Source organism: Strigops habroptila, chromosome 2 (assembly GCF_004027225.2).
Source record: "Strigops habroptila isolate Jane chromosome 2, bStrHab1.2.pri, whole genome shotgun sequence".
NCBI lineage: Eukaryota > Metazoa > Chordata > Aves > Psittaciformes > Psittacidae > Strigops > Strigops habroptila.
In genome coordinates this window covers 71293960-71307213 of record NC_044278.2, presented here as the reverse complement: position 1 = coordinate 71307213, position 13254 = coordinate 71293960, and the positions used below count along the sequence as shown (strand labels likewise).

The following is a 13254-nucleotide window of genomic DNA, read 5'->3' as shown; positions in this document are numbered from 1 at the left end:
ATTTAGAAATTACATCCGAGTCTGGAATTCTTTGATCTCCAAATGCACAAAGGACAGGAAAATAGTTGGGCAAAGTACCTGGTTGCTCTGTTCTTTTATCACACCTAGACAGCTCCTTGTGGCTTGTTACAGACAGACTGACCTAAATGGACCTTTAGCCTGACCCAGTTTGGCTTATCTTACGCTGCTATTTATTAGAAAAGGCAAATTAGGTTCTAGGCTATACTCTCCTCAAGGACTGAAGTAGTGTTGTCTCCCAGGTACTAACAATAGTGATAAAATGCACAGGTAACTAACATCTGTCCTCTGTTACTTTTTTTATCATTAGAAGATAAAACACAAAGAAAAAACAAACAATGACCAGAACTATCATAATTTTAAAGGAAAATTAAAACCCTGTAATTTATTGAGGAAACAAAAAGCTGTTTCACAGGAAGATTTTAAATATTTAACATGGAATTCATCTTGCTGAACCTTAGATCTAGTTTGGATGCCCTTCTCTTCTTTCATTGGCTGTGGAAATAAACAGGCACTTCTCAGAGCAGTGCATTTTTAATTAAAGTAGGCATCTCAGGTCAACCATATTCTTTACCAGAAGTGTCTCTCAAATGATGACCAATTCAGCCTCAGACAACTGATTTTTTGAAATTCAAAACTTGGTGAGGATAATCTTGCTTTGTTTTTCAAGTATTTATATAAAAACAAAATCATGTGAAGCAACCTCAGTTGAAAGAGCTAAATTCAAAATGCCCTTGAATCCTGTTTTACATATAGCACATTTTGCTTAGAATTCATCTTCACATGGGCATCCAGTGGGACTATTTGACAAGGTAACTTTTATCAGACTTCTGTAGCTCGTTTTCCACACACTCAGGTACGTAATCCCTTGCAACCTATTTGCTTAAGAATACTTAATACTCAGGTAAGCTTAATAGAAGTGGGTAACCAGTGTGTCTGACTAGAATGCTGCTGCACTGGCCTTCATTTGAATTCACATCTTTGCCTAGCAGAACAGAAGATGAAAAAGAAAAAAAAGGAAATCAACTGTCTTTTAAGACTTTTCTTCAAGACTTTTAGTCTTCCTTACCTAAGGGGTACATTATGATGATAAAATAATTCTGCCAGTTTCATATAATCACCTGTATCTTCTTGGACAGGATCAATAAAAAGTACCTAAGAAGAGAAAACATAATACACAGCCAATATTTATTCTTGATGTCATTTTTTTATTCTTTTTTCAGACATAAAATGTAAGAACAGAACAGAAATTTCCAAAGGAGCTGTGTGCCCCAACTATTTTCAGTTTCTTAGGGCATTCATTGTAAGAAAACATTAAGAGTATAAATGAAAATAACTTCAGAATTACTGAATTTGGACCAAATACTGAAAATAGGATTTAACCATATATTGACCTTCAAATGAAGTGCTATCACTACTGTCTTTTAAAAGACTCCATGTCAATACTTTGTTTTTATTAAGGGACTTGATATTTAATTAAAAAGGATCCAATGCTGTTTTTCACATTACTTCTTTCAACTAACTCTCTTCTGCTATGAAAACCAGACTAAAACAAATAAACAGAACATATTGACTCAAAACTTTTTAATTAAAAAGTGGAGCATTGGGAAAGAATTCTTCCTTCCTGTCTCACATAACTGGGATCTGTCTGCATAGGCAGATTATCCTTATGTCGACTTAATTATGACATCGATATCTCATTTATTCAGCTTTATGTGCTGCAACTCCCCTCAGAATTGATAATAATTTTGCTAAAGTAACTGAAATGCAGCAGAATAATTTTAGAAAGTTTGAACACTCCCTCTCCCTTGGATTATAGTTAAATATATTATAGATTTCTATAATCTAGCTGTTATTATATATTCAAATATATTAAATATTCAACAATATTTAACTTTGAATGCAATCTACCTCATATTAGACACATGATTCATTATAAACATACATTTCTCTATTACATACTGCTTGTACTTTAGTCGTCTTTTTATATACTGAGCTTCATGTCATGACTACATCATGACTACATCAATGGCCAAGGGAAAAGCTATGGATGTCATCTCTCTGGACTTCTGTAAGGGCCTTTGACACAGCCCCCCACAACATCCTTCTCTCTAAGTTGGTGAGAGATGGATTTGATAGATGGACTATTTGGTGGATAAGGAATTGGCCGTATGGTCACATCCAGAGAATAGTGGTCAACAGGTCAATGTCTGGATGGAGATCAGTGCAAAGTTGTGTCCCTCAGGGGTCCATGTTGGGAACAGTACTGCTTAACATATTCATCGATGACACAGACAGTGGGATCAAATGTACCCTCAGCAAGTGTGTGGATGACACCAAGGCAAGTGACGCGGTTGATATGCCTGAGGGATGTGTTGCCATTCAGAGGGACCTGGACAAGCTTGAGAAGTGGGCCCACGTGAACCTCATGGGGTTTAACTAGGCCAAGTGCAAGGTCCTGCACCTGGGTCTGGGAAACCCTTGGTATGAATACAGGCTGGGGGATGAAGCGATTGAGAGCAGCCTTGAGCAGAAGGACTTAGAGGTGCTGGATAAAAATCTGGACATGAGCTGACAGTGTGTGCTCGCAGCCCAGAAAACCAACTGTATCCCGGGCTGCACCAAAAGAAACATGGGGGTTGGAATGGGATTATCTTTAAGGCCCCTTCCAACCCAAACCATTCTATGATTCATACAATTACCTTTTGTAATTTAAATCCCAATTTAAATCAGCAATAGCTGTTTCCTTAGCCTACTAAGTGATATAGAATACTACGTACAGATGAAATATTAGGCTACAAGACATTCGGAATGAGTATGCTTTATATTTTAAATCTTTTTGCACCTCATTTTACCATCTCTAAAACAAGGACAGTTATCATTGCCTACTCTAAGTAGTGTACTATGAAGAAAATTAATTGATAGTAGTGAATTAACTATACGTAGTAAGAAAAGCTCCTGACACAACTGTGCTTAAGTCCACTTCTGGAAATCAGACTAATAATCACATATGACTCACTATACAAAATGATTTCTATTACTATTAGCAGACCCACACAGAAAACGTGAAATACGAACCTTCACAATGAATACAGCATGTGTATTTTTTCAATAAATTATCTGTTCACATATTAGTATTTGCACTATGCAAAAAAACCCAAGTTCTCCAAACTCACCAAATTATATAAATTGCGTCTAATCTGCTGTATAACACCAGGAAATGCAGGTTTTAGCAGTTCTTGATAGCTTGCAGGCCATGTGCTATAGCTGTAGTCTTGCTCTATGTTATTAATCCACTAAAACAAAAAAAGGCAGCCATTTAACAAACACACATTAAACATTGAGTAAAATATGTATGTGTAAGTAAAGATATTCTAAAACACATCAAAACCTAGAAAGAGTAAAAAGTTGGTTTGCTTTTTTCTTAAACAGTAATAGTAAATAGCTTCTAAAATTAATATTTTTTTCTTTTCAATCCAACTGTTTGGGGTTTTTATTTGCCATACATAATAAAACTAATAATGGATGAAGAAGGAAAAAGACCATTTGAACTCTGCATCAGGATGTGAATAAAACAGTTTTTTCAAGTGTGGAAACTACTTTCACAATACAAAGGTCAAAACAACATATCACAAAGGTATGTGTAACACACCATAACCATCTTCTAAGACAAACACAGTATTTATCTATAGCCTGCAGCAGCAGCACTTTAGCTCTATCAAAATAACTAATGAATATATGGCTAATTTGTTCCTCTACTGTTTTCTGTGCAAGCCTTGGCAAACAGAAGAATGAATATATGGTTCTTTCAAGCTGAAGAAAATTAGTATTTTAGTGTCTTTTCCACTGGCATATAACCTTTGTAATGAAAACTGTATAAATATTGAACAGCAGAAAAAAGCAGAGTCATTGGACAATTAGAAACAAAATATTTAAGCTGTCCACAATTTATCATTATCCACCTATCATACTTCTGAAGAACATTTAGCAGCCCTGCATAATATGAAGATACTCTGTAACTAGATTAATTGCTGTAAAATCAAATTCTATAGCTGTGAGTATGCAAGTACTCTTAGATATATTTCTCTTTTCATTTAAACATCCTACATCTTAAAATTTTAATAAGGTATAGGCTAGACAAAATTACTCCTAAAATACATAAATATATTAATATATCACCCTCCAAAATATTTTAAACTACTTATTGATATATGGTTTTATGCCTAGTATTTCAATTACACTACAAAAAAAGATAGACTGTCTCATATACATAGCTTTAAAAAATACGTAACATTTAAATAAGCGATTGTTAAATTACTTACTATTATTGAAGAGTGACGAATATCTAGCGCATAAGTGTCATCTGTAGGATGTATATGCAACCTCATGAATTTACTCAAGGTCTCCTCTTTGATTCCAAGTTCATGAAGGCCATGCATCACTTTTCCTTCCAGTTTAAGCGTGTCTAAGATACTTTTTCAGGAAGACAAAATGCTTTATGTCTACACAGAACTCTTGTCATGACATCAAAATAAAAAAATATTTCAAAGACTATTAACATGAGGATTATTTTTAGCATTGAAAATAATTTTTATATTCTCCTGCAGTCAAATGTTTAAAACAAAATCAGTTAATAACTCTGCATGTCTCCAACTTATTTCAAAACAGAATTATAACAGATTATACAACTCTCATTTATTCACATTTATTTTATATGAAGGAATTTCATTGATCTTTAGTAAACATGGCAGGACAGCAGAGTGGAAGGTTGCTCGCTACGTTGTTGTGGCTGAGGCAGAAACCTAAGCAGAGGGTACCCGAAGAGGAAGCTTTGCGAGTGTGTAGGGAAGCAGGCAGCAAGCGATGGAGACACAGATGAGCTGTAAGTCTGCATCATGGCAGAACCCTGAAAACAGCACAAAGGAAACACATAGCTACACCTCCAGAAGGAGACACAACAGACTGGAACATCTGTTGCAATCTGAAAATTCAATATGAGAATGGAAACAAACCTGAAGTACTCCATAGCAGAACACGGCAGGCAAGATTTTACAAATGCCTTTATTTCTATCTTGCTTCATTTTGAGTTTTCTCTATTCTGAAAGTTTTCTTCTAAAAATAAGTCGAAATTAAACCTAGCACTATCATTAAAAAGCACTGTTACTATTTGCATTGTTACCAAAAATGATGCAAACGACTCCATCTCAAAACTCTGGCTGAGAAAAAAACTAAGTAAAAATTGCATGTATAAATGCTAAAACCAAGAAAGTTTAAGAACCTCCATGAAGGAGAAAAGAAGACAAATTTGTGTTAAAAAATAGAAGATAAAGAATTGTAGACTCTGACAGTTCATAGTAACATTAAAAAAACCTTTCAGCCTTAGCATCAGTAGATTTACTGACAGTTTGCAGGCCACCGAAGATGATTTTGAAGTAGTCAAGTCTGTCCTGCTGTTGTCAATATACAGAAGAACGCAAGGAAAAATGTTTACAGTTTATGAATGCTTGCATAAAAGTGGCAAGCCACACCCAAAATAATTATACTATAATTAGAGAAACTGAAAGATTTCTTATACAAAAAAGCGTATTAATTCTGCATTAACAGAACTTACTGGTAGCAACACAAAGACTAAAATTGTAGAATAAAAGAATAGTTTGGGTTGGAAGGGACCTTTCAAAGTCATCTAGTCCAACCACCCTGCCATGGGCAGGGACATCTTCCACTCAAAGCCCTGTCCAACCTGGTCTTGAACACTGCCAGGGATGGGGCAGCCAGAGCTTCTCCGGGCAACCTGTGCCAGTGTTTCACCACCCTCACAGTAAAGAATTTCTTACTAATGTCTAATCTAAATCTACTTTCTTCCAGTTTAAAGCCATTACCCCTTGTCCTACTGTTACAGTCCCTCTCCAGCTTTCTTACAGGTCCTTTTAGGTACTGGAAGGCTGCTATAAGGTCTTCCCAAAGCCTTCTCTTCTCCAGGCTGAACAACCCCAACTCTCTCAGCCTGTCTTCATAGGAGAGGTGCCTCAGCCCTCCGATGATCTTCCCTCCAAGGGCTTTATCCCATAGTACTCTACCAATCATATCCCACAAGAGGCCAAAGTCTGCTGTCCTGTAGTCCAGGATAGTTAGCTTGTATCCAAGAGAAAAAACACCATTTTCAACTACTTATCCAATGTTCATATTCAAAGCAAACCTACTGTAAACCAGTACTCCCTCTATTGGAGCACTTCCTGGCCCTCAGATGAGATTATCTGTCATCATGAGCACAACTTCCCCAGTATTAGTCGTAATTCTATAATCTTCAAACAAAACGTACCATCTTACCTAAAAGGATCATGAAAATCCAGGTCAATATGAAGGCCATTTAGAAATAAACGTCCTTCTCCAGGTTGGATTCCAAGAATTTCATGAAAATGCTGGAAAGTAAAAAGTACTGCTAACTTATTTAGCTATTTGTCAATATTAACAAACATATATAAAGAAATTTATATATAAAAATAAAACTTAGAGTAATTCTGCAAAACAGACACATCAAATCTCTTCCACATTTCTTTCTTCAGCTGAGTGGTGTTGGTAAAAATATTGACAACATACTTCTACGAGTTCTACTTAGCATACTTCCAATGTAGAATACAAATAAAAATAGCCGATAATTCCCCCCCAACAACCTATACTGTCCCTACCTGTACAAGGTTGAGATAAGACATTCCCAGTGTCTGCCAACAGAAAGTGAAAATACATACACATACAGAAATATGCCTTATAAGCTTTACTTGTATTACTCCTATTTATCTATTCAACAAAGGGAGATTTGTATGTGTCTTTCAGACCTCTAGTTGAAACTAGCTTAACATCTTTCACAGTTCCAAAAACTGTGCAGTTGCAATGCTTACAGGGAATTAGGAAAGACAGACTAGAAACATATAATCTCATCTAACAAAGAGACCTTTGGAAAAAATACAGATCAGGAAGGGATACCATAGCATATCCTTGCTTTGCAAAGCAGAAAATAAAATCCACAATAAATGAATACAAGAGAAAGTAAGTATTGAGGGAGTAAAGTATGCCTTATTTTATTTCAGAGAGCTGTGAGGCGTCACACTGTTCAATCTATGGTGGCTGTAGCAAGGTAAGTATCAGGAGCAACAGCAGTAGTTTATTCCAACTCACCCCATGAGGAGCAGTCAGATTTCCAGATCTGTTTTAATTCTGAACAGAGGAATGGAGAGCACAAAAACACGCAGGAAAAAAGCAAGATGAGAAAGATGTACTTTTTTCCCATTTAGCTCCCAGTTGCTGAACAAAGTAAGTGTGAACAAAGCCACACTTTGTTCAAAAGCACACTTAAGAGCAAGCAACTCAGGCTGCATGTATTATTCCACTTATAAGCCTGTTACTGAGCAAATAAGAGAAAAAAAAGGGAAACCATTGAAAGCCATATTATTTCTTTACAGTGGTTACTTTCCCACAGCTAAATGTAAGTAAAGTCAAAACTAACTGGTTTGTGGCATTACAAGTGCAACCCCACATAAATGAGACAACAGTTTACTTGAAGCCTCTTGTAATCCAACATATGTGCATATTACTCATAATTCATTGAAGAAGTACCATATTCCTCAGTATAAACATTTTCACAACCCAAAGCAGAATGGAAATATGTAATGGCACCTAATACCAGCATATGAAAGGCAGAGCTCTCAATAAAGGAAAAATGCAGCTGTGATAAGACTGAACCTAACACAAAGAATTTTTATGCAAGTCCAAAACCTGCCCATGACCTTGAAAAACAGCTTCTGAAATTTGTAAATTTAATTTATTCTAATGGTGTAATCTGAACTTTGTAGTGCTTTCATTGCTTTTTTTGTATGTAGATTTACAGAAGAGTAATATAATTGCGTATGCTTGTTACAAAATATCTAAACACAAATATTCAAACTCAGATATAATGCGAAGAATATTGTGGCTTTGGGAGGGGTTGCATCCCACTAATGCTAAGAAATAACCAGAAGGACATTCTTTTTTTTTAGGTTTAGTTATTACCTTTCATAAAAATTTTAGTAGGAATTTAAAAAATGGATGTCAGTGGGCTTTCAAAATGAGGAGCATAAATGCATGTCAGTAAATTTCCTGTGATCAGATAAGGAAAAAAAGAAAGGGATAATTTAACTGCTTTCCTAATTTATAAAACTCACTTTATTCCCAATCATATACTCTGTATCTGTCTATAAATGATAGATTTTTTGATTCCGCCCCCCCCGTCCCAAAGCAGGAAAGATGCCTACCTTCTTTGCAATCAACTACTGCTTTGGATTACTCTGGCCAAGTGCAGGACTTCATATTTATCTTTTTTAAACCTCATGCATCCATTAAAAAGAAACAACCTAGAAGTAGCAGCTGGTGTCTCACATTCACATTTTTCCTACCACAGCTTCACACAGAATTACACACCCTCCCAACTCTCACTCTACACATCCCTTCTAAGCAGCCAAAATCCATAGAATCCTGACAATGTCAAGTGACCTTGCAGCAGGTGAAATTTCTGATCATTTTACCTACACGCATCATGAGACACAACCAAAACAGGCAGATGGGACAAAATTAAACACACAGTGATGAGCGTGTTTAACCAGGCAGAGCAGCACCCAAAGCCCTGGGTATACCTGGAATTTTTCTGTAGTTAGCAATTCCAACTTGGATTACAGTTTTAATACCAGTGTTTTGCCATGAAGTACTCTGACCACAGAAAAATCCCCCTTAATGCCACTGGACTCTAGGAGTGAACAATGAATGTAAAGAGGATTACAGCCTCAAGAAATCTTAGCATGATCCTTCAGGGCTCTTGCACAGATCTTGTGAGATCAGCTAGAACAGGCCCTCTCCTTGGAGCACTGAAACCAGCATTTAGGGTAAGAGATCTCTTGCCACTACTGAAAGCTGACTGCTCATTTCTATAAGCCCAGATACTCATGTAAACACAGATACTGAGAAAGACTGCAACTGGCTGATGCAGGTCATACAAATCTTAGTACTAACTGAAATGAACGCAAGAACAACGAAAAAATTGTCAGTCACTGCGTATGGAAATGGGAGTCTGAAAGTTTTACAAATCCTTCAGTACTGCCACAGGAAAAGAACTGAGCTGAATCAGAGCTGAGATTTACATTGGTTTGATGCAAGGCATTTGATTGTTCAGAAGAGCATTCATTTATTGTAACAACTTTGATGGAAGGAGTATTTTGGCATCCAAGACTAGAATTCAAAGTTGATAATACTCATATAGTATTTTCTTGCTAAACTGTCAGCAAACTATTGCACTGGAAGTTGTGAGTTGTGCTTAATGAGATTTTTTTTATTCTTTTATCTACAGCAGTTCTTTGTCTATTTCTTAGGTATCAATTCATTACATCTAAATCATCACATGCCTTTCAACTTTCAATACCTTTATTTCCTCTCGTTGCATTTCCTATTCAACTTTCATTATCTTGAGAGGGAATCATCCAGTTACACACAGCATGAGATCATATCTCTCCTGCTGCTAGATGGATGTACTGCAGTTCAAGAACGCACATGCCAATTTATTGTGCTCCAGCAGCAGTTTTCAGGAAGTTTCCCCACTTGTATTCAACATATTGCAGCTTTTAGCTGTTTAAGAGCCTGTAGCCTTTAGACTGCAGGTAGGATGTCATATGAAATTTAAACTTAGTGTGATAGGTGCCTAAGATCCTCTTGTAGTTAATGTATTTATTACAGTCATGGAATCACATGAGTGATTCAGCTGACCAACCAAATAGATAGCCAACATCATTCATTTCAGGATAAGGCATCTTGGACTGGAAAGCATGGGTCAGGCAAAAGGGAATGGATGCCTCCCAGTGCACACATCTGCCAGCCCTATGTGGCTATCTTGGATAGCCTGAGGCATCTCAAATGACATCAGAATTCAAGTTTAGGCAACTCAGTAATGCCCCACAAAACAATCATTGAGTGAGCTACATTGTTTTTGATGTTCACTGACTACGTATTTCTTGTCATACCAGGAGTTTAGACATCATATAGATGTGCTTAAATGCAGACATCATAATTTCAACCCAAATTTAAGTTACTTAATTAATCCTTATATTTAGTAATAATTCTAATTCCTGATACACCTTTACTTTTTTGCATTTTGGGGTACAGGAGTAGTTTTTGATTTTTTGTGTTAACAGAGCTATAACTTGAGAAAGACATTGTAAAGACATCAAGAAACAAGGAAAGTCCTGATAGTAACACTCTTACTCAGGTGAAACCATGATTATCAGGGCTTTGTTTTGCTTTATCCTGACCATAACCTTGACAACAAAGACATATAGGAAAATGCATACCTCACTACATGTAGAAAGCGATGAAGCATGATGCAGATACTGATTTGCTTCCTTGAACAAAGACTATGAGACTTTTGCAAGAAAAAAAAAAAAAAGACCCGCTTAATGTTGAGCAGTGGAGATGAGAAGCTCTTTATAAGAAGGCTGCATCAGTGCAACAGGGACATTCAGCATTTTCACTGTTCTAGGTGGAAAGAACTGGAAAAGCATTTCCCTAGAGATATCAGTCTTGGCAAGGCAAGAAGAAAAGGCCTGAATGGATACAAAGCAAAACGATATCTGGAAATGTTGCAAAAGTAGCGGAGTGCCATAAGTAAGAAATACATCCCTTTCGCTGTAGTGCTGGTCAGTTTTAACACCATATGAAAACACATGTTCTGAAGATCAAGATTAAGGACAGTGCTATAGATGTCATTGCATCTGACCAGTCCTCAAAGCAGGGTGGCTAACATTTAACACTCAACTTGAAAGAAAAAATCCAAACTCTGAATTGAGACAGAAAATACAACAGATATCACGAATCCGACAAACACAACATAGAAACTCAGGATACATCTCAGACCAGCCAAAATCACGTGAACTGTGACTCCTCATGTGATACAAGACACAAAAGATGCAGTGCATCAGAAATGAAAATAAAAGCACCATCTACTATAGATGATATTCAAAATATGTTGCAGAATAGTTGCATGTGTGATTCTGAGAATGTAAAGAGCTCAAAGGTAGCATATGTTGGCCAAGACCAAAGCTCTAGAAAGTCAACTTACACCTATTTTGCTATCACAGCACACAATTTATGACAGAACATAACACTCTATAAATTTATTTAAAATCTATTTGTACTTGCCTAATTCTGCAAAATCGAAAGAGGGAAAAGTACCAAGCACAGCAGGAAGTGCAAAATCTGAATTGCGTATTTCAATGTCATTTATTTAGTAAAAGATGTTTAAGACAATTAGCTCTTTGCCTCTGACAAACTACGTGAAAGTTGCTACACTAATATAAAACTCCGAAACCAGTAATACTATAGTAACTCAAATGCCCATTTGAAGAAATAAAAACAAACCTTCTGATTTTCTTCTATTTCATTTCGCATTTTCTTGTCTACAGGCACTCTGGTCAGTGATCTATAAAAATAAAACATTTGCATCACTCAACCACTGTATTTTAAAAAATGCATTAAATAATGTGAAATATGTATTTTAATACTACATCCAATGCACTGCAATTGGTAAATGCTGTAATTAAGACTTAAAAAAGGAGTAATGCAGTGTCTTCCCCCCCCCCCCCCGCAAGACAAATATTTTGTTCTGTGTTACTCCAGTAAACTCAGGTTTCAAATTCAAATTTAGGCCAGGTCTTGTTGAAGTAATATTATCAGCATATTTTTCACCACTCTAAGTATTTCCTCTTTTTTCTTCTGGAAAACAGCATGTATATGATAAAAAAAGTTGTTTGATCTTCTAAATTATTACCAAAATACATGCAATATTTGTATATTTTAATTTAATGTTACTAACTCAATACTACTCAACATTAGAGCACAGATGGCCAAGGATATAATTTAATGTTTTGGCCAAAGGCAAGGAAAATACGCAAAGAATGACTACTTTAAAATTAGCTGAGATTAGAAAAGCGATTTGGAGATTGAAAGCGTTGAAAATTTAAGCATTCACAGAGAGTCAACATTTTAGCTTCCTTAGCCATCTGACCTTTAGAAGATAATCCATTAATTTGTCTTTTTTACCTTTCAACAACATTGTGGAAGACTATTTTAACTTCTTCTGTCATAATGTATTGTATATGAGGTTTGTAATTACCAGGCTATCATAAAATATTCCCAGAGGCAAATTATTCTCTCCACTGTTTAAGAAACCCTAAACCATATTAACCTAAATGTGATTCTCCCAATAAATCCCAGAATAAATACTCTAGTTGCATACATATTTTTCTCCAAACATGATTGTACATGTTTTAGTAAATCCGTATGGAGCTTTAGGAAAAACTGAAGTCATCTTAAACCTAAAAATAAACTAAACAAACAGAATGATCCTACTAAGCCAACTTCAATTATGGATAATAAAGCAGTTATTTAATAATAGAAATCCTCACCTCCCCCAAAAAAGAAACTGATTTAGAATAGATCTTGCAAGTAAACTCCACATTTTTCACAATAGGTCAGAAATATGACATAAAATCAGTTTACCTTAAACGAATACTTAAGTTTTCCAGGCAATCAAAGAGACTACTTACTAAGTGCAAACAATATGATTTCCAAGATTTTTTTATAAATATTACAGAATTTATTACAGTTAAATACCCTTTTCCTATTTACCCCCTCTCAATATTCTGGCAGATTATTTTTGTCACTGTGAATTTCTTCTGGACCACATGATGAAAGGGCAAAGGAGGATCAAGAAGGAGCTGTATTTACACTGAGCCATACTTGGTGGGATTTCCATGGCTTAAAATAAGAAAGGTGTAACTCAAACTGTGATGTCAAAGACAGCACTAAAAAATAGTCAACATGGACTATATTATTATATAGTCATTGGAGGATGTGCTTAATAACTTGCTTTTTGTTGCCCAACTAATCTGAACTCTCTCATAAAGCTCTATAATCATGCTGCTAGCTACTCTCTATGCACAGAGTGGTAAATGTATTTAATACTAAGTAAATATATCTTCTACTGTACTACTTTCTGTGTTCATTTGTTTTGAAATAAACGTTGTAGACCAGAAAGCAAGAAACTATAAACATTTCTGTTGAAAAAGAAACATTGCTGCTTAAGATTTTTAATAAATATGATGAAGTGTAAGTACAAAGAAAAGACTATCTGAAGCCAAATTTAAATTTGGAAAAATGGAGGAG

The 13254-nt window shown here is 35.7% G+C and overlaps 1 protein-coding gene across 4 annotated transcripts in view; it reads right to left on the bottom strand.

Moving 5' to 3' along the window:
• UGGT2 (UDP-glucose glycoprotein glucosyltransferase 2) overlaps positions 1 to 13254 on the bottom strand; it is an 82765-nt gene that overhangs the window by 42437 nt on the left and 27074 nt on the right. For all 4 annotated transcript variants that reach the window (XM_030477919.1, XM_030477921.1, XM_030477922.1 and 1 more), the window contains exons 10-14: positions 11449 to 11509; positions 6346 to 6437; positions 4341 to 4491; positions 3195 to 3314; positions 1088 to 1173 (exon numbers count right to left, since the gene is read on the bottom strand). In XM_030477919.1, the coding sequence (XP_030333779.1) occupies positions 1088 to 1173; positions 3195 to 3314; positions 4341 to 4491; positions 6346 to 6437; positions 11449 to 11509 (510 nt within the window). The remainder of the gene's footprint in view (positions 1 to 1087; positions 1174 to 3194; positions 3315 to 4340; positions 4492 to 6345; positions 6438 to 11448; positions 11510 to 13254) is intronic.